This window comes from Engystomops pustulosus, chromosome 5 (assembly GCF_040894005.1).
Source record: "Engystomops pustulosus chromosome 5, aEngPut4.maternal, whole genome shotgun sequence".
Classification (NCBI taxonomy): Eukaryota; Metazoa; Chordata; class Amphibia; order Anura; family Leptodactylidae; genus Engystomops; species Engystomops pustulosus.
In genome coordinates, this window is record NC_092415.1 from 29,033,836 (window position 1) to 29,056,634 (window position 22,799).

At 44.7% G+C, this 22,799-nt stretch overlaps 1 protein-coding gene across 1 annotated transcript in view; it reads left to right on the forward strand.

The window, feature by feature from the left end:
- Positions 1–22,799, forward strand: part of LAPTM4B (lysosomal protein transmembrane 4 beta) — a 77,917-nt gene that overhangs the window by 52,002 nt on the left and 3,116 nt on the right. Inside the window, exons 5-6 of the mRNA XM_072151473.1 lie at positions 5,024–5,122; positions 7,143–7,238. Coding sequence (XP_072007574.1) covers positions 5,024–5,122; positions 7,143–7,238 — 195 coding nt within the window. The remainder of the gene's footprint in view (positions 1–5,023; positions 5,123–7,142; positions 7,239–22,799) is intronic.

A 22,799-nucleotide genomic window follows, 5' to 3' on the forward strand; every position in this document is an offset into this window, starting at 1 on the left:
CCCTTCTCTTCCTTTGGTGTGTGCGTCTGAGTTCTTGTGTCATCATCATTATCTCCTCTCTGCTCTGACAACCCTCTCTACCCTTCTCTTCTTTCTCCGTGAGGTGCACCATCCATAAGGCGAGTTGAGCCTCTTGTCTCAGGCAGCACCACCTTCAGCACAGGGGGCAGAAAAAGGGGCACAGTCCCTTGCTATAAATATAGTGTCTCTTCACACCCGGTTGCAGCATGGGTGTGAGACACTGCATAGAAAACCCATAAAAAAATAACATTTTATATTACTTCTGGATGGGGAGAAGCGGGTGGAATTCTATAGTTTGCTTCAGAAAGTAGAGAATTTAGATTCAATCCTGCCTTCTGCTGCTCAATTTCGCATATGCAAAGTGACAGAGATTTGCTTGAAGCACAGGGTGAGCGTATGTCAGTAAGACAAAGGAGGAGAGGATAATGATGATGACAAAAGGACTTGGACACCCCAAGCACCCTTGAACATATCAGGAAGAAGCTAATGTCTCCTCCTATAGAATTGTAACTAGAAACTAATATAGATAGTGACTTTATTACAAACGTTTTATTATCCTCAGGCGCTCGGTGACTTGCTTTTGTTCTGTAATACACTTTAAATCACTTTCCGCAGCCTGGTATTAGTCAATAGCAGGATTGTCTCTGGGTAATTTCACAATGTTCTCTCCTCGCCTAATTGATACACCTGAGAAAGCTCCTTCTTTAGTGGATTTATCCATTTTTTATCTTTATTGCTGAATTAATCATATCTGTCCACCGTTTGCTTATTGTTATAAAACTCGGTATCACGAGGCTCTAGTTTTGTTTCCCTCTGGATGTGCAGAGAATAACATTCAGCTCCTTGGCCCCAGTGCAGTCTATTACCTGCCATGTGCTATTTGTGGATTGTGCGTCCTGTTAGACACAGAGTGTAACTTTTTTCTTCTGCAGAATTTTTGACCTTGATAGTATGTGAGATCCATGTTCTGAAGGACACAGAGGTGCCTAATGTGCTTCATTCTGTATCAAATTATCCAAAATGGTCCAATCCATATAAAATATCCAATATAGCTACCTAACAATACAAAGAGATTAGTAAAAACTAAATCGAACCCAAACTTTAGGCTTGGCCTCCTCTGTTTGGCAGTTCTGTGTAACCCAGACATGTTGCTTAATGGGCTGCAGAGCAGACAATCAGGTGGCTTTATGTCCCAAGCAACTAGGCACGGCTGTGATTGGTCATGTGTGTGCACCAGGTGTCTCCCTGGCCAATCACACCCATGCCTTGTTGTTAAAGGGGTTTCCCCACCAAACAAGTTAGGCCCTATCCACAGGATAAGACCTAAGTTGCTGATCAGTGGGGGTCTCAGTGATGAGACCCCATAGAACGCGAGAAAGGGGGGTCCAATGTACCCCAGTTGCTTCCCGGATAGGGGCTTAGTTGCTGATCGGTGGGGGTCTCAGTAATGAGGGGTCCTACATACACCAGTTGGACCTCTTGTCAAAGATCTCCAAGATGAGTGGAGCAGCAGGACCCGCATGGCCGAGCTACCCAATTCATCTCTATGGAGCTGCCCCGCTTATCTCAGGGAGTGACGAGGGGTCTAACTGGCGTACATCAGACCCGTTATTCTAGTGATCTGTGGGGGTCCCATAACGGAGATAGGGGGACATTAATCATAGTGGGTCTCAGGTTCGCCTATTTTGCGCCTGGTTTGTTCTTCTTTTTGGCTCCTGATCTATGATGGATCTAGTTCTGCCTTAGTAAATGCACTTTGGAATTGTCGCATGTCCCATTCATTTGCGCCTAAATTAGCGCCAAATTTGTCTCAAATTGTTAGATCTCATTTGTGAGCAATAATGAAAGGAGACAGAGAAAAGGTGACAGAACGTTCAGGGCTTCATCTCTGCACAAAATTGTGATGTAACTGCAGGGACTAAAAGTTACAGAGATGTAAAAAAAAAAAAAAAATTCTTGCTGAAATGAGTCTTTTCCTTTTTTATTATAATGTACAGTAAATGGAGACTGATAATATTCTCAGATCTGTACAATAAGACAATAATTACTCCCAGAGATGATCCCATAGACCAGTGATGAAGTCGTTACTGGAGAAATCTTACATTTTAAAAATGCTCCGAAGTATTTTCCATGTTGCATAGAGGGAATTCTTCATTTGGGAACCTTAAATGTATGTTTTTAGTAATGAAAAGGGAAGTTTTTTGGAAGTGCACCTGCTCAGAGGAGGTGCATTTTTGCGCCTTCTTTTGCGCCTTTTTAGGCGCAAATTAGTGATAGATCCCGTGCAAACATCTGTATAGGACGCACTCACTATGTCAGATAAGGCGCAGGGACTCAAAACCACTAAGTGCCGAACTTTGCATAAATGTGCCAAATTAACGAGATGCGCCAGATTTTGGCGCTAAAAGACGCTCAAAACAGTCTAACAGACTATGATTAATGTCCCCCATAGGGTCTGTGGATAGGGTCTAACTTGTTTCATGGGAAAACCCCTTTGAGGTCCACTCATCTCTAGTAACAACACTAAATATGTGTCAAGGGTTTTCAGGTCTTAAATTGTTTTACATTTACATTTTTTACATCCATTTTAACTATTATTTCAATTTGTATGTTACTAACTTGTTTATATTGTTTTACTGTATTGTTTTTTCTGCATTATTATTATTATTATTTATGGAGGATAAGTAGAGGAATTAGAGCATAATTCCAGGTTGCTGTACAATCAATTCACATATATGACATAAAGACAAGAACAAATGCAAGTACAAAATACAACAACTATAGGGATCAGGAACAAGTGGAAGGGGACCCTGCACATGAAGCCGCACAATATATGTGCTCTAAGTTTTCAATGTTTCCAATGTCAGATGTATAGAAGAGCCCGAGTTTATGCATAGTAACTAATGGAATCTGTATTTTATAAGTCCCTCATTCATTGTCTGCTTGGGGAGAGGCCAAATCCTGACATCATTCCCTATTAACTATATTAACTAAAATTAAATTACAGGCAGTCCCCGGGTTACATACAAGATAGGGTCTGTAGGCTTGTTCTTAAGTTGAGTTTGTATGTAAGTCGGAACTGTATATTTTATCATTGTAATCCCAGGCAGAACTTTTTTGGCCTCTGTGACAATTGGATTTTAAAAATGTTGGGTTGTCATAAGAACCAGGAATAACAATAAAGCTTCATTGCAGACACCTGTGATAACTGTTACATCTGACCAATGTAGCCTAGGACTAAAGCACAATAAATTACCAATATCCAGAGGTCCGTTTATAACTAGGGGTCGTATGTAAGTCGAGTGTTCTTAAGTAGGGGACCGCCTGTACTTCAGATCACTACAGCAAAAGTGTGTTCTATTTGCTATACGTTCACCTATACTGAGATTATTTTAGGATGGGCTTATAAATATCTGTTTATCCAGCAAACCTTTTTATGCTGACACAATAAATGGGGACATTTGGGAACACCTGATGCATCCATTTTGGAAACCATTTGAGAGAACATGGCAGAATGAAAAGCACTGAAGGAAAAAAAAACTGATACTGGGTTTGTCAGAGAACTTCCCATTAAAAAAACCTATGGGATCTAGGAAGGTGAGGTAGTCACAAATTTATTGTACTGCCAAGGTGGGCTCATACAAATGGTCAGGGATAGAAAGAACAGGGTTTAATGCAGTTGTTCGGGAACAGGGAAAAGGAAAAGGCATACATGGAGAGTAATCCCTAAAGCTAGACCCACTCAACTATCCCTACCTACTTGCCTATCCTACCTTGGACAATATGTGGCAACTTGTTGACATTCCTTTCCTGTGCCAAGGTGAAACCAGGGAGACAAAAACAGTATAAACATAAAAAGGGTTGTACAAATACCGGTCAGCACCCAGAGAACCATGCAGTGCAGAATCAAGAGAAAAAAACTGCATGGTCAGAAGACTAGCAAGGATCAGAAGACCTAAAAAGGCCTAAAACTAACAAAACTCCAAAGATGTATTGAAGCAAGCACTGGGAGGTGGGCAGACATTTCTCTTATGTGATATCAAACTCCCGGATGAGAGAATGATGGCACCAGTCCCATGTGACTGTAGGAGGCCTCTGTCTATCACTACTAGTTTAACCATTTCAAACCCAGAACAAAGTCAACAGGAGACAGACGGCTATAGTGTATATCAATTTAAAAAAAAACAAAAGAGAAATAAGGCAGTGTTCAGACTAGTGCAGGGCAGAATGCAAACTAAGTACTAAATCACAGTCAACAATGCATGTTGTGCCATACCTTGTGGGTAGAGGATGGTGCTGAAGTCCATACAGGCATAGACGTTAGACAGGTTGAACAGAGCAGCATTAAGAGTGACCTATAAGGCTTGGCCTAGTTCAAACTCCACTACTTTAGGGGAGTTACCAGTGTTGTAGCTTCACAGGCTGTTACACTGTGCAGAAGCATGTTTCCCCCTTCCCCCTGATCCTTCTTTACTGTCCCTGTTTTATCAAGCTTCATTCACTGGTAGATGACCTATAGTAATGTTTGCAAGATTATTAGGTTCACATATAGTCGATTCCTCATTTTTTTCAGCAGGTTCCTACAAGGATTTTTGATACAATTTGTAATGTAATATATTTTCTGTTGCAAATTGACAGAATTATAAGAAACGTTTCCTGTTCTGGTTAGGAGGCCCTTTATCCTTGGTGTTCCCAGCAGAGCTTTTGTCTTGGGCTGACAGGCCCCGCTATAAGACATGAGCCCGGATTGTCTCTATAGAGCACAAGTCTTTCGGCTTGAAATCTTTCATTTCACATAAATGTAATAAAAGTGAACACGTCCCATTACTGCGCTTCCCTTATGTGATTCTGGCCTGTAACAGACCTCTGCAGCATTAATGTCTCACATTGTGAAGGATCGCAGCTGGAAGCCTCTTCTCAGAGCCCGTACTTGACACATGCAATTTATTACTGTGTATTTTCTGAGAGCCGCAGCTTCACCTGCATTGTGTTTTCCTTCCAGCCATCCAATTTCCCATACAAGGAGGATATCCTCTCGGTGAATCCCACTTGCCTTGTTGTGATCATTCTCTTCTTTATAAGTGTCATCCTGGCTTTTAAGGTAAGTGCTTTATAGAGGAGGGTTGTCATTGTACCGACCGGGGTAAAACCTTCCATTATAATTTAGGAAGCTGTTTACATCTATCATGGCATATTGTTCTGTGGGTCCAATAAATGGGTCCTACCCTGCATAAACAACCCTGAGAACATGAGTTTATGAAGAATGAAGTGGAAGGACCCTTGTGACATGTGCCATAAAGTTATGTCATACCTGGGAAGGAAGTATGAAGAGGGATCAGGGGCTGAATGCTCTCCATATACAGCGCGTGTCTGCTGAGATTATAATGGCCCATAGCATAAAGAAAGAATTATTACGCTATATATATTATTCAGATAGGACATTATGTACAATCTGCTCAGCTCCCCCTGCTCTATAACATGCAGCCAGCAGATAGGACAATCTGCTCAGCTCCTCCTGCTCTATAACATGCTGCCAGCAAATAGGACATTGGGGGTCATTTACTAAGGGCCCGATTCGCGTTTTCCCGACGTGTTTCCCGAATATTTCCGATTTGCGCCGATTTTCCCTGTATTGCCCCGGTATTTTAGCGCACGCGATCGGATTTTGGCGCATCGGAGCTGGCATGCACGCGACGGAAATCGGGGGCGTGGCTGAGCGAAAACCCGACGGATTCGGAAAACCGCCGCATTTAAAACAAAAAAAGTGTCGCTTGGGACGCGCTTACCTTCACTTGGTCCAGCCCGGTGAAATCCAGTGCGGAACGATGCTTTTCAGCGCAGCAGCGCCACCTGGTGGACGGCGGAGGAACTGCCTTAGTGAATCCCGGCCGGACCCGAATCCACCGCAGAGAACGCGCCGCTGGATCGCGAACGGACCGGGTAAGTAAATCTGCCCCACTGTGTATCTATTAGAAAGAACATTACTATTGAGGTGTTTAGGCAATGAATATTATCCATCAAATTAGATGTATTCCTGTGGTTTGTTACTTTAATGTTGCCTTTAACTCCAAACAATTGTTGGTTAGAAATCCCTCCTCCACACATATTGGGGCTCATTTCGTCGGGTTTCGCGATTATTTCCGTTTTGCGCCGAATTGCCCCAGGTTTTTGGCGTATGTGATCAGATTGTGCGCATCGGTGCCGGCTTCCATGCGACAGAAATCGGGGCCCGGGTTGTCGGACAACCCAACGGATTCGGACAAACCACGGAATTTAAAAAAGGAAATGTGTCGCAAGATCAGCACTCACAAGCACCGGGAAGAAGAAGGTGAACTCTGGCAGACCTCGGTGCAGAAGTGACGGATGCAGGAACTCGGGCGCACGATGTTAGTGAATCGCAGCAGACCCGAATCCTCATCGGACAACGCACCGCAGGATCGCGACAGGACCGGGTAAGTAAATCTGCCTCATTATGCACAATAGGCTGGAATATTTGTAGGATCGGGAGCAGTGTGAGAGTAATGGGAGTTGACTATCTGCCAGGTAGTTTAGCATAGTAAAATAACAAGAGGGGTGGCCTTATGTCACTTTGTTGCTGCCTTAAACACAAGGATGGTAAAAATCATAATTTATATGCCCGTTTTCTAGTGCACGAGTTATGAAAAAATCCTGGAGCACGGACAGGAATTGTGACTTTTTATCCCTGTACACCATCTCCATGGCAAGTAGATGGGCGTAGAGTGGGTTGAGGATGAGCTGGTCTGGCACATTTTCTATGGCTTGGTGCAGCCGACTGTCCCCTGACACAAACTGGAGACAGAGCATTTCCTCTTCTGCTGGAGAAAGAAGGGTCAAAATAAATCATTTAAGATGTCAAGATTTTTCATGACATTCTTTTAGAAATGTGAATGGTAAAACGCAGCTACAGCATAGTCACTACATTATGAGCCTAAACATCTGCTAGTGGGTGATCTGGCTCCACCGATTTCTAGATAGTCCCTTTTACAAGGTAATGATTGTATTCATATATAAGAGAAGCTGAGAACTTCTATATTTGCTTTGTAGATGCCACCAATTATGTCATGTAGTGATTGACTGATGATTCTTCTGTTTGTACCCAGGCCTATCTGATCAGCTGCGTGTGGAACTGTTATCGGTACATCAACAACCGCAACTCTTCCGATGTCCTTGTCTACGTGACCACCAATGACACCACAGTGAGTCTATTTTACCTTCCTCGAAAGAGCTTACTAACAGGCGGACTGCACTTGTGGGGGAGTTTGAAACTGGGGAAGTAGTGACGGAGAGCTGGGGACAGTGTATTGGGGTGTGAGACCAAGCCGGAGCAGCCATGAGGAGGCGGCAGAGCTTGAGTGGATCGGAAAGCTGTCCCACCTCCTTGACTGGACAAATGAATGACAACAAAAAGAATAAAAGTTGTTTTAATCTCACAACATCAACGCAGAGTAAAAGGATTAGAAGTAGAGATGAGCGAGCACTAAAATGCTCGGGTACTCGTTATTCGAGACGAACTTTTCCCGATGCTCGAGTGCTCGTCTCGAATAACGAGCCCCATTGAAGTCAATGGGAGACTCGAGCATTTTTCAAGGGGACCAAGGCTCTGCACAGGGAAGATTGGCCAAACACCTGGGAACCTCAGAAAAGGATGGAAACACCACGGAAATGGACAGGAAACAGCAGGGGCAGCATGCATGGATGCCTCTGAGGCTGCATAATCGCACCATTATGCCAAAATTATGGGCAACAGCATGGCCATGACAGAGTGACAGAATGAAGCTAGATAGCATGTAAAACATCCAATAATTGACCCTGACACTATAGGGGAGGGCATGCAGAGGCAGCGGCAGCAGCGGCAGGCTAGAGAGTGGCATGGCGACATACTCTAAATGGACTCAGGCTTCAAACCAATGGGTGGCAGAGAAGAACCAAAGGAGGTGAGCAAGAAGCGCTCAAATAATATCGGTACATGATAAAAGTTTGCCAGTATATTTTGTGGATTACACAGCAGGGTGGCGACAAAGTTAACATGGAAGCCATGAAAACAACCCAAAATTCTGCCTGACACAGCTCGTTTGATAAGGGGACCATGTATGGAGGCAGTGAACTAGTAGTAGATTAAAGGTGCTGCAGTTAAAACTATGTTAGTTGGATCTTGGCATGGAGCTGGCGCTCCGCTGCCAGGCGAGCTTTCGCCAATCCAAGCCCCTGTCTCTAGGCTACTCCCCAAACAGCACTTCTAAGAACCTTTTGTATAAGATCAAGTGTAGTAGCGTTCTTATAAGTTTGGGATATGGCGGGTGAGGGGAATGTAAACAGATGCACAAGAAGAGCATGATGCGCATGGAGCTGGTGCTCCGCTGCCAGGTGAGCTTTCCCCAATCCAAGCCCCTGTCTCTAGGCTACTCCCCAAACAGCACTTCTAAGAACCTTTTGTATAAGATCAAGTGTAGTAGCGTTCTTATAAGTTTAGGATATGCCGGGTGAGGGGAATGTAAACAGATGCGCAAGAAGCGCTGAAATAATATTGGTAAATGATAAAAGTTTGCCAGTATATTTTGTGGATAACACAGCAGGGTGGCGACAAAGTTAACAACTTTGATGTGGAATCCATGAAAACAACCCAAATTTCTGCCTGACACACCTCGTTTGGAGGTAGCAATGGAGACAACGTGTGGAGGCTGCTATGGAGACAATTTAATTTGGACAGTGCCTGTATGTGGCAGTCCAAAAAAGTTTTCAAACCAGAGGAGCAGGTAGGTGGCCCTCCAGAAAAATGGAATAGATTGAGTGCCTGTATGTGGCAGTCCAAAAAAGTTTTCAAACCAGAGGAGCGGGTAGGTGGCCCTCCAGAAAAATTGTATAGATTGAGTGCCTGTATGTGGCACTCCCAAAAATTGTTTAAAACAGAGGAGCGGGTAGGTGGCCCTCCAGAAAAATTGAATAGATTGAGTGCCTGTATGTGGCACTCCCAAAAATTTTTTAAAACAGAGGACTGGGTAGGTGGCCCTCCAGAAAAATTAAATGCATAAAGTACTATAGCTAGAGCCAGTGGGCCCTGTCAAAAAATAGCCAGTTTCCTCTGCTTTACTGTACAAAGAGGAGGAGAAGGAGGAAAATGAGGAGGAGGAGGAGTGGATAAATTATTCAGGTTGAGCTTCCTTCACCTGGTGAAGATTGGAAATTATGAGAAATCCAGGCTTTATTCATCTTAATAAGCGTCAGCCTGTCAGCGCTGTCAGTCGACAGGCGTGTACGCTTATCGGTGATGATGCCACCAGCTGCACTGAAAACCCGCTCGGACAAGACGCTAGCGGCAGGGCAGGCAAGAACCTCCAAGGCGTACAGCGCCAGTTCGTGCCACATGTCCAGCTTTGAAACCCAGTAGTTGTAGGGAGCTGTGTGATCATTTAGGACGATGGTATGGTCAGCTACGTACTCCCTCACCATCTTTCTGTAAAGATCAGCCCTACTCTGCCGAGACTGGGGACAGGTGACAGTGTCTTGCTGGGGTGACATAAAGCTGGCAAAAGCCTTGTAAAGCGTACCCTTGCCAGTGCTGGACAAGCTGCCTGCTCGCCTACTCTCCCTCGCTACTTGTCCCGCAGAACTACGCACTCTGCCGCTAGCGCTGTCAGAAAGGAAATACTGTTTCAGCTTGTGAACCAGGGCCTGCTGGTATTCATGCATTCTCACACTCCTTTCCTCTCCAGGGATGAGAGTGGAAAGATTTTGCTTGTACCGTGGGTCCAGGAGAGTGAACACCCAGTAATCGGTGCTGGAATAAATTCTTTGAACGCGAGGGTCACGGGATAGGCAGCCTAGCATGAAATCTGCCATATGCGCCAGAGTACCAACGCGTAAGAATTCACTCCCCTCACTGGCCTGACTGTCCATTTCCTCCTCCTCCAACTCCTCCAACTCCTCTTCTTCTGCCCATACACGCTGAACAGTGAAGGACTCAACAATGGTCCCCTCTTGTGTCTCGCCAACATTCTCCTCCTCTTCCTCCTCATCCTCCTCCACCTCCACCTCCTCCGATATGCGCTGAGAAACAGACCTAAGGGTGCTTTGGCTATCAACAAGGGAATCTTCTTCCCCCGTCTCTTGTGACGAGCGCAAAGCTTCCGACTTCATGCTGATCAGAGAGTTTTTCAACAGACCAAGCAGCGGGATGGTGAGGCTGATGATGGCGGCATCGCCACTGACCATCTGTGTTGACTCCTCAAAGTTACTCAGCACCTGACAGATATCAGACATCCACGTCCACTCCTCATTGTGGACTTGAGGAAGCTGACTGACCTGACTACCAGTTCTGGTGGAAGTTGACATCTGGCAGTCTACAATCGCTCTGCGCTGCTGGTAAACTCTGGATAACATGGTCAGTGTTGAATTCCACCTCGTGGGCACGTCGCACAACAGTCGGTGAGCGGGCAGTTGGAGGCGGCGCTGCGCTGCCCTGAGAGTGGCAGCATCTGTGCTGGACTTCCTGAAATGCGCACAGATGCGGCGCACCTTCGTGAGCAAATCAGACAGATTGGGGTATGTCTTGAGGAAACGCTGAACTATGAGATTTAACACATGGGCCAGGCATGGCACATGTGTCAGTCTGCCGAGTTGCAGAGCCGCCACCAGGTTACGGCCGTTGTCACACACAACCATGCCTGGCTTCAGGTTCAGCGGTGCCAGCCACAGATCAGTCTGCGCCGTGATGCCCTGTAATAGCTCTTGGGCGGTGTGCCTTTTATCGCCTAGGCTCAGCAGTTTGAGCACCGCCTGCTGTCGCTTAGCGACGGCACTGCTGCTGTGCCTAGAGCTACCGACTGATGGCGCCATGCCCACGGATGGTAGTTCGGAGGTGGAGGAGGGGTGGGAGGAGGAGGAGGCATAGTAGGCCTTTGAGACCTGGACCAAGGTAGGCCCCGCAATCCTCGGCGTCGGCAGTATATGACCAGCCGCCGGGTCAGACTCGGTCCCAGCCTCCACCAAGTTAACCCAATGTGCCGTCAGCGATATATAGTGGCCCTGCCCGGCAGCACTCGTCCACGTGTCCGTGGTCAGGTGGACCTTGTCAGAAACGGCGTTGGTCAGGGCACGGATGATGTTATCTGACACGTGCTGGTGCAGGGCTGGGACGGCACATCGGGAAAAGTAGTGGCAGCTGAGGACCGAATACCGAGGGGCGGCCGCCGCCATGAGGTTGCGAAAGGCCTCGGTCTCTACTAGCCTATAGGGCAGCATCTCCAGGCTAAGCAATCTGGAGATGTGGACATTAAGGGCTTGGGCGTGCGGGTGGGTTGCACTATATTTGCGTTTCCGCTCCAGCGTCTGGGGTATGGAGAGCTGAACGCTGGTGGATGCTGTGGAGGATCGTGGAGGCGACGATGGGGTTTTTGTGGCAGGGTCCTGGGCAGGGGGCTGACTATCAGCTGACACAGGGGAAGGAGCAGTGGTGTGCAACCGGACAAGTGGTTTGTGAGTGTGGGAAGGGTCCAGAAAACAGTTCCTCAGAGTATGCCGGTTCAAATGGCAAATTTTCCTGGGAGGGGGCAGACTGGGGGGGAGGAGGCTGAGGTGCAGGAGCTGGAGGAGTGCCGATTTCGGTGACATGGGTGGACTGCGTGGAAGACTGACTGGTGGACAAATTGCTCGAAGCATTGTCGGCAATCCACGACATCACCTGTTCGCACTGTTCTGGCCTCAACAGTGCTCTACCACGAGTCCCAGTAACTTCAGACATGAACCTAGGGAGTGTAGCTCTGCGGCGTTCCCCTGCTCCCTCATCAGCAGGTGGTGTCTCACCCCGGCCAGGACCACGGCCTCTGACCCCTGCAGTAGTTGGACGCCCACGTCCCCGCCCTCGTCCTCTACCCCTAGCCCTCGGGTTAAACATTTTGAAAATGAGAGTTATAACTTTAATTTTTTTTTTACTTTTTTTTGTGTTTTTTTTGTTTTTTTTTGTGTTTTTTAGTTTTTAAAACCAAACGATGCTATCCTATTGCTATGGCTATTTTCTAGCCAAGTATGAAAGCACACTACTATGCCAGATGAGATGACGCTGAGTTATTAAACAAAATAAACGTAAAATAAAAAAGGAAATGGCAGACTGTGCCTAATTGAAATCCAACCCCTACTAAATTTTCCCACTTCGGTCTTTGCAATGGATATGTGCGTCACTAAGCGCAAAACACAGCGGTCGCAAGTCTCACTACAAATTGCTCACAATTTGCTAGTAGATGCACTGCAGCAAGTTCAGCCACCAGCAGATCAACCAGAAATCAAATATATATAACGCTATTGTAGGCTTAAGTAAGCCGTTTGGATTCTCCTATGGCTATTTTCTAGCCAAGTATGAAAGCACACTACTATGCAAGATGAGATGACACTGAGTTATTAAAAACATAAACGTAAAATAAAAAGTAAATGGCAGACTGTGCCTAATTGAAATCAAACCCCTAATAAATTTTCCCACTTTGGTGTTTGAGGTGGATATGTGTGTCACTAAGAGCTAAACACAACGGTAGCAAGTCCCCCTGCTAATTCCTCACAATATGGTACTAGCTGCAAATAAAAAAAAAAAAAGTAGAACGTTATTGTAGCCCTAAGAAGGGCTGTTGGGTTCTTGTAGAATCACTCCTGCCTAACAGTAAGCTAATAGAACACCCTAACGCTTTCCCTGACCAGCAGCAGCTCTCTCCCTAGCGGCATCCAGACACAGAATGATCCGAGCAGCGCGGGCAGCGGCTAGTCTATCCCAGGGTCACCTGATCTGGCCAGCCAACCACTGCTATCGACGTGTAAGGGTACCACGTCATGCTGGGTGGAGTGCAGAGTCTCCTGGCTTGTGATTGGCTCTGTTTCTGGCCGCCAAAAAGCAAAACGGCGGGAGCTGCCATTTTCTCGAGCGGGCGAAGTATTCGTCCGAGCAACGAGCAGTTTCGAGTACCCTAATGCTCGACCGAGCATCAAGCTCGGACGAGCATGTTCGCTCATCTCTAATTAGAAGCCTTGACTCCACAGTGTACTGTCCGGGGGTTTATTTAGCTGACCAGAGGGGATAGATTTATATGCAGAAAGCCAGTAAGGGGTGCTCGGAACAAGGAATGCTGGTATGGATCCAGGAAACAATGGTAAAAGGAAAATAAAGTTCTTTTGCAAGAGGTGGTTCCAGCACTGGAATGAAAAATGCATTCAGAAAAAAAGGAAACAAAAAGTTAAAAACTTCCTTTTTTCGAAACATGTTAAAAAAACATGTGATCACATGAAGAAAAAAAAAATGGGGTGACACTTTTCAAACTATGTAAGCAAGTCCTTAGTCATACCACTGGTACAACTAAGGACTTACTTACATAGTCCAAAACGCATCACCCAGGGTTGGCTCCAGGTATCAGTAGGCCCCTGGGCGACAGAGCCTTAGTAAGCCCCTTTGCAGTGAACTTACGTTAAAATTTCAGAAAACAGTCTCCTGTTCCCTAAACTATCCCCTAGTTTATCGTACCAAACAGCCCCCTCATGGTTATTTTATATACAACCCCCTCATGGTTATTTTATATAAAGCCCTTCTCATCCCCTATGGATTCTTTAGATACAGCCCCTCACCCTATGGATTCCTTATGTACAGGCATATGTGCCCCCCCTACCCCCAGGAGCCCTGGACACTGGCACTTGACAAGCACTGGTGTCGGCCCTGGTGTCATCCCTTTTTTCTTTGTTTTTTTCTGCATGTGATCACATGTATTTTAACATGTTTTTATAGAACGTAGTTTTATAACTTTTTTTCCTTCTTTTTGTCTAAAAAGTTTTCACTGGAGAGCTGGAACCTCCTCTTTAAAAATAATTTTTTTTTTCTTTTATCTCTTGAAAGGATATCTGGTTTCAAAAACCCATTTGTACTCACTTACTACAGAGACATACAATTAAAGGGGTTGTCTCATTATAGGTACTTATGAGATATTTATAGGATTTCCATTCTGCATTGCTTTTAGACCTGCTCTATAACATGTTGCCTGAAGATAGGACATTATGCTAGTAGTGTAGATATGTACCATGTTGGACATCTAGAGCAGAAGAAGAGTGAAGAAATCAGGCGATAACTTTTTGAGGTTAACTGAGTATATTTGATGGTGAGCTTTCGAGAATACTAGTTCTCTTCGTCAGGCATGATGTGTACACTCTGATTATATCTTCCTGCTTTACAACGTGCTACCTGAAGATAGGACACTGTAAAATCTACTTAGCTCCTAGTTCTCTATAACATGCTGCCTGCAGATAGGACACTATGTACAATCTGCTTAGCTACTAGTTCTCTATAACATGCTATCTGCAGATAGGACACTAAGTACAACCTGCTCAGCTCCTCATGCTCTATATAACATGCTACCTGCAGACAGGACACTATGCACAATCTGCTCAGCTCCTCCTGCTCTATTACATGCTGCCTGCAGACAGAACACTATGCACAATCTGCTTAGCTCCTACTTCTCTATAACATGCTATCTGCATATAGGACACTAAGTACAACCTGCTCAGCTCCTCCTGCTCTATAACATGCTGCCTGCAGACAGGACACTATGCACAATCTGCTCAGCTCCTCCTGCTCTATAACATGCTGCCTGCAGACAGGACACTATGCACAATCTGCTTAGCTCCTACTTCTCTATAACATGCTATCTGCAAATAGGACACTAAGTACAATCTGCTCAGCTCCTCCTGCTCTATAACATGCTGCCTGCAGATAGGACACTATATATACAATCTGCTTAGCTCCTCCTGCTCTATTACATGCTGCCTGCAGATAGGACTGTAGGTACAAGATACTCAGCACCTCCTGCTCTGTAACACACTGCTTACAGATTAAAAAACAGATCTATTTGCTCTATAACCTACTCCCAGCAGATAGAACATAAGAGTTTATGCTGCAGTATCTATTCCCCATCCCTTAAGACACATGGCAGCTATTCTAGTAACAGACATCTGGAATACACCCATGTGTGTGATAATCATAGAGCAGGCCGTGTATTTTCCGGGGTTCCTATTTGTATTCCACACGTGTCCTGCACTTGCAGAACCTTCTTATAAATGACAAGTGAAGTGCAGGAAAGTGATCTAATTTTAGCGGAATATGACATCATCAAGAAGCTTCTCCATCTAATCAGAGCTCTGCACAGGCGAACGCTCATGGTCGGCGGCAAATTAAAGACTGTGTATTTTCCATCAAGCACAGATGCATTATTCAGAAGTGGATTCAATTTCATTAATGTGACAGAGCGTTCCTCGGAGAGAAGCCCTCGGAGGAATCATTAGCCTTGTGTATGTAGACGCCGGATCACACATCTCAGCGCTGTCTTTATGTATCATATTGTTCTTCGCTCATCAGTTTTCTTCCCTTTTCTTCCATATTCTGAGAGCTCTTTATTATTCCGTATTGTTAGTATTATTATACATATAACAATTAGTTAATGTTTCATAACCACAGATGATCCCTAACTTTGGTGAATCACGATGACCGCAGGCCTGAACCTTGACATCTCTGGCATGGAGTCATTGTAATATTGTAGATTGTGGTCATTCAGATTGTGTAATAATCATTACCCAACCACTTCTATTGAGTCCATGTAATTCTCCAATTAACCAAGTTAATGGGAGCTGCAGTTACAGAGTTTGGCCACTACCCAAAAAATGGAGCTGTTCTCCTTTGTGGCAAATTAGTTTTAACCCCTTAAGGACGCAGGGTATTTTCGCTAATTTCTCGCTCTCCATCTTCAAAAATCCATAACTTTTTCATTTTTCCGTGTACAGAGCTGTGTGAGGGCTTATTTTGTGCGTAACAAATTTTACTTTCCCATGATGTCATTTATTATTCCATGCCATGTAGTGGGAAGCCGCAAAAAAATTCCAAATGTGGAAAAATTGAAAAAAAATGCATGTGCGTCATGTTCTTGTGGGCTCAGTTTTTACGACTTTCACTCTGCGCTCCAAATAACACCTCTACTTTATTCTTTGGTTCGGTGCGATCGCGGTGATACCAAATTTATATAGGTTTTATTGCGTTTTAATACATTTTCAAAAATGAAGTGAATGTGTTCAAAAAAGAAAAAAAAATTTTGCCATCTTCTGACGCTAATAACTTTTTCATACTTTGGCGCACGGAGATGTGTGAGGTGTCATTTTTTGCGAAATGAGCCGACGTTCTCATTGCTACCATTTTGAGGACTGTGCAACATTTTGATCATTTTTTATTACATTTTTTATGTAATCTAAAAAGGTGTAAAGGTCGCGTTTTGGACATTTGGGCGCCATTTGCCGTTCCGGAGGTCACCGCCGTCAATAACCGTTTTTATATTTTGATAGATCGGGCATTTTGGAACGTGGCGATACCTAATGTGTCTGTGATTTTTACTATTTATTATATTTTATATCAGTTCTAGGGAAAGGGGGGTGATTTGAACTTTTAATATTTTATTATTTTTTTACATTTTTTAAACTTTTTTTTTTCTTCTTTTCCCCACTATTTCTTAGACCCTCTAGGGTACATTAACCCTAGAGGGTCTGATCGCTCCTGCCATATACTGCAATACTACTGTATCGCAGTATATGGCATTTCTGCTCACTATACATTACAATGAGCTACAGGCTCATTGTAATGCATGTGCAGAAGCCATGTATCCTCGGGTCAAACGAAGACCCGAGGCTACCATGGCAACCGATCGCCGCCCCCCGATGACGTTCGGGGGAGCGGCGATCGGAGGTAAGATGGCGGCGCCCATGTGCCGCCAAATTTAAAGTGCCGCCGGCGACCTTGCCGGCGGCAAAGAAAAGGTTAACACCCGCGATCGGTGCAAGCACCGACCGCGGGTGATAGCGATGGGTCTTTGCTGCGATATGCAGCAGAGCCCATCTCTGTATGAAGAAGGCTCAGCCCGTGAGCCTTCTTCATACAACCTTCACAGCTCCATGGCGGATATATCCGTCACGGAGCGTGAAGGGGTTAATTAACTAATTTGTGTGAGACATGAGTGTAGCTCATAGACCCGTTAATGTTTGTACCCAAAACCGTAGCCTAACGTTCACCCCCACTGTTACCCTTAAAATGCCACCTTTAAAGAGTTAACACCCATGATCGGTGTCAGCAGTGATTACGGTCAGTAGCGGCAAGGAGTGAGCCCGAAATTTTAACCGAAACTTCTGCCTGAAGTCCGGGTTTGAGGATTCAAACACGCAATATTCAGCACATACTCAAACATTAAAGGGAACCTACCACCACGAATCTACCAATAAAGGTAGATCGGGTGGTAGGTGGATCAATAGGATGTGAGGATAGCCCTTTTAAGGGCTAATCCTCATGTCCCCGCACTTCTTGATAACTTATTAGCTTTATATACAAATTTTGTTATGCGGCTACTGGGGCGAGGAGTACACGGGGCGGCTACTCCACGCCCCAGTAGCCTCTTTACTCCTCCTACCCACAATCTTCGTCCCTCGTCCGACGAACCTGCCGTCTGCGCATGCGCAGAACAGCAGGCCCGCTCTTGCGCAATCAGTGCTCCGAAGTCGGAGCTGCACAGGTGCGGGCCTGCTGTTCTGCACATGCGCAGACGGCAGGTTCGTCGGACGAGGGCGCGCAGCTATGAGGAGCTCCGTGCCGAAGATTGTGGGTAAGAGGAGTAAAGAGGCTACTGGGGCGTGGAGTAGCCGCGCTGTGTAGCCTCAGCTGCAGCTACTCCATGCCCCAGTAGCCGCATAACAAAATTTGCATAAAAAGCTAATAAAAGTTATCAAAAAGTACAGGGACGAGAGGATTAGCCCTTAAAAAGGCTATCCTCACATCCTATTGATCCACCTACCACTCGATCTACCTTTTATAGGTAGATTCGTGGTGGTAGTTTCCCTTTTAAGTGTCATAGGTCCGTATTCACTATTGATGACTTATCAGATGCGTAGGTCATTAATATAGATAAGCTGGAAAACCCCTTTAAAGCTTAATCACATGGCTATTCTATTATTCATGTGCTGGTTTGGTAACCTGTAATACGACCTTGTCCTAGACATTTCATGAGAGTTCCTACAGATCCTCTGTAGTTTTTATAACTTATTGCCTTTCTCATGGAAACCCTGTGAAACTACCTTATGTGTGATTCTGTATAACATCAGAGATACATTAATGTACATAATGCCCTCACATAAGGCCTAAACATCTAGGACAGTGATGGCGAACCCTTTAGAGTGCCCAAACGACAACAAAAACAACTTAATTATTGCAAAGTGCCAGAATGGCAATTTAAGTAGTAACGTACTGCTCCCTACATTGTCACAGCTTTCAATCTTATCAGCGTCCTGAGGACACCAATACAGTAGAAAGAAAGTGGAGACATTCAGTGTATCACTGTACCTTCCCTCCAGGGTCCCCTGAACAGGAAGAATCGTGGGGCCCAGAGCAAGAGCTCCAATGGAAATCCAGTCCTGCCTAAACCTTCTCCTCCAGTAGTGTCAGGGAGTCCAGGATGAGTGTTTGAAAAAGAGCATGGCATATAGTGGGCTTCCTCGGACTGTAGGTCAGGCCTTCAGTCCTGGCAAGCTCTGTGGTAGGTTGACAGCCTGGTATTCAGTATTGCTTGCTGCAGAAATTGAGATTAATCTCGCCTCTAAGTAGTAATGAGCGAACCCATCAGTATTCAGGTCCGGCAGGTGTTAATCCTCTAAACCCACCGGTAACATTCACGATCGGTACTGGCAAGCTGACATTTTGGCAGCAACCTTGTCAACATGTAATGGATAGCACCCTCTATTGGTGCCAGCACTGATCCTGGGTGTTGCTGGTGGAGGGGGTGAACCAAACCTGGACTTCTAACTGAAGTCCTGGTTGGTGTTCTGTGGATCCAAACCCACAATGTTCAGTACGAACCCAAACTTTCAGGCTTCGGTCCACTCATCACCCCCATCTAAATAATAAAAAGAAGACGAGTGTTTCCTACACCATTGTCATTAATCTATAGGGGATAGTCAGACAAGATGCCCACAGGAGTTACTTCAGGTCTTCAGTTAAAGGTCAAATAGGTATCAAATTATTGTTTTTTTTTCTTATTGGGGTTTTTTTTTTCTGATACACTCCGTTGTAATACAGTGAATCAGGTGTTCATCAGAAATTGCCATGATTAAGAGTGTTTTCACACTCGAAACGCGTAGCATCACCGTACACGGTGATGCTACTTGGATGTCGGTTTTTATGGTGATTATAAAACAATAAAGATTTGAAGCGGAAGACCCTCAGTGCCCGAGTGAAATATCTATTCAAGTACTATCAGTGCAAAAGTCGGAGTCCGGATGCACCCTTGAGCTGAGGCTGGTGAGCCGTTGAAACAATTTTTTTCCTCTTTTCTACAGTTCATCAGAAATACATGCAATGTTTTGACACTCAGGGGGTCATTTACTAAAGGCCCGATTCGCGTTTTCCCGACGTGTTACGCGAATATTTCCGATTTGCGCCGATCGTACCTGAATTGCCCCGGGATTGTGGCGCACGCGATCGGATTGTGGCGCATCGGCGCCGGCATGCGCGCGACGGAAATCGGGGGGCGTGGCCGAACGAAAACCCGACGTATTCGGAAAAACCGCCGCATTTAAAAACCGAAAAAGTGTCGCTTGGTGACCGCTTACCTTCACTTGGTCCGAGGTGGTGAATTCCTGCGCGATGAGATGACTTTCAGCGCAGCAGCGCCACCTGGTGGACGGCGGAAGAACTACATTCATAAATCCCGGCCGGACCCGAATGCAGAGCAGAGAACGCGCCGCTGGATCGCGACTGGACCGGGTAAGTAAATGTGCCCCTCAGTCTTTGTCAAGCATTTTTTAGTTTTAAGGGTAATCTGTTTTTTTTTTTTACCAAAGGATCAGAATGGGTTAAAAAAAATATTTCAATACTCAACTCACCAATCCCTATCTACTACTCAGAACCAACTCATCTCTATTTCCTGGTCCCTTGAAAATGACTATTGAGCCAATCAGTTGTCACTGAATTGACCTGCAAAGCAGTGATTGGCTGAATGGCACTTCCTCTGTGTCAAGAGGAAACAGGAAGTAGAAATCATCGAAGACCAGACAGTATTCTATATAGGGTAATGCTAATTTATTCTTTTTTTTAAACCTTTGGTTAAAAAGTTTTTACTCTTTGAACAACAAAAAAGTTTTCTTAAAATACTACATTTGTCATCAACAGTTATACAGAAAAATTGGTCTCATACTACAGCGGTAATTCACACTACAGCTGTAGAGGAGAGAACCTCATATAAGAATTTAGGATTTCATCAAATTTGTATCATAAAAGGGGCAATAAAGAGGTAAATCTTCTCTATTTATACACTGTAATTATCAGGTCATTGTGATGTGAGTTAATGGGTATAAGAACTGTCTGTGAAGTCTCATGTAGACCTGATAATTGAGTAACACTAACGTGCGGAGCCTTACACGTTTCGCTGTTCCCAGCGATATTGGACGCCGGGTCATGTGGTTTACCTACCGGCGAATATTCCAGCTACTGATTCATAGACGCTCTGTATAAGTGCAGCCAAGGACATCATCACTAACCTCAAATTCCTGTCTGCAGACCATACCCTGCTGGGATTGTTTAGCCCCAAGATTGGAGTTTGGGCAAAGTACTGGAAAATATGTTGTCATAAACCACAAAATTACAATGCAAAGGTTATACCTAGTCATGGCAAAGACTCAGAAGTCACTAAAGTGTCATTCCATGATGATCTAATCCTAATAAAGGGTTTATTTATGGATAAATGTTCTACCTTCAACTTACTTAACTTCCAATTTTTACTGTTATTAAGTGTCATAAATCCGTAATAAAAATGAACATGAGCAAAGTTGTCAAAATAGAGGAAATTTCCAAACTAAACAATCTCATCCACATGATCATCACAGAGCACAGACGATAAAACGGGCACCAAAGAGGAAGGTAAAGGTTGTCAAAAATCAAGGAATATTACAAGAAAATACAGGAACTGATGATGTATAATAATAAATCACAACTTTATTATACAAAAACAAAAGCTACCATTACATTTAAAGTACTTGGATGTGTTATAATAAAAGTGTCAGTTATACTGATGATCATATCTGTAGGGATATAAGGTGTATCATGAAGATAAAACGCAATATGTTCTATGTGAGATTGTAAATCTTTGGTGAGAGGGTTGTTGCTATACAACAAGAACTTCATATTTGGTAAAATATTTTTCCCTATTGTGCTGTTTCCAACATATTCCCAGTGTAATCTGTATGCTAATGAGGCAGTTGGCGCCCCCCACAGCAGGTTCTGGAGCACTGCTATTACTGACTAAATAACTTCCCTCTCCTTCCAGTGGCACCCTATGCTTCTAACAAGACAAATCTACTGCTACACTCAGGGATAGCATACTACCAAGCCAAAAGTTTGATACATGTGCCATAATGATTTTACAGCCTTAGGCCCAGTTTACTGTATGTCCTCAGTTACTTGGGCCTCAGTTATTATGAGCCAAAACCGTGAGTAGTTGGACAGTCTTTCCATTATACCTTAGCTCTGTGTTCTCTAAACACCTGGTTTTGGACAATAGGCCCAGTCCTTAAGAGGTTAACAAAGCTTGGTCCCCATGATATTACTGATTTACCCAGAATTTCTCTATAAGTGACTCAGCTCCTCAGAGGACCTTAAAGGTTCCAAACCTAATAGATGGTTTTCCTACTTTCACAAACACATTACAGTCATCCAGGAAAAACTGAACTTACAAATCAAGACAAAACCTCACATAGTGTAATATAAATGGCGTCCCACCCAGAGTCCCCGCTGCATTACAACTCATTGTATATCTGGCTACAGTTCAGCAGGACACTTACCATGTAATACATGAATTTACTGACTCAAAATTAACCCTGTTATCGAGATATAAGCTCAGGGGGTGAATACTTTTGAAGTCGGGTACCTAAATGACTAATATTGGGTTATAAGTCATGTAAAAATTACAAAGAAGATGTAAATATGGGTAAAAAAGTTCTATGCATGTGAATCACTGTCAGATTGTGGGGGTCCAACACTATGGACCCCCAGTGACTAGGTGCTTGTAGCAACCTTTGGGAAATTGGAGGTCTAATTTGGGAATGTTGGACTTGTGGGTCCGTTCTCTGCTAGTCGCCAGGGGCTATGGACAGGTCATCAATGTACTTATTTATTTCGGAACCACTACAAGTCCGCTGCAGGGGTCCGGGCGGGACTGCCGAAAAGCAAATAAGGGAGTGTACTTTTTCTGTCCCTGCTTCCGGTTCCAGCTTTGCAGCAGTTCTTCTCGACTTCAGCATTGACGGCTCAGCTGGGACCGCTTCGGCCAAGCAGTAGCCTCCGTGAACCATGGAACATCACTCCATCTAATGTTCCATGGTCCAATGAGGCCACGGATTTATTGAAGCAAGTACTATGACTCCATTCCTTCAGGCCAAGCAGTCGGTGCTGAACACTGGAGGTACTGGTGAAATTCTGGAACTCGCACAGGTAAAGTTATGCATAAAGTTATGCTGGTGTTTTAGAGGACCCAAAGCTACTAACTGATTGAATGAAGTAGGTGCCATGACTCCAGCCCTTCATGCCGAGCAATCGGCGCTGAACACCGGAGGTACTGGTGCAATACTGAAACTGGGTACAGGTAAGGGACCCTAAATCTCAGCTGCACAAAGTTATGCTGGTGTTTTAGGGGACTTAAAACTACTAACTGTTTGAATGAAGT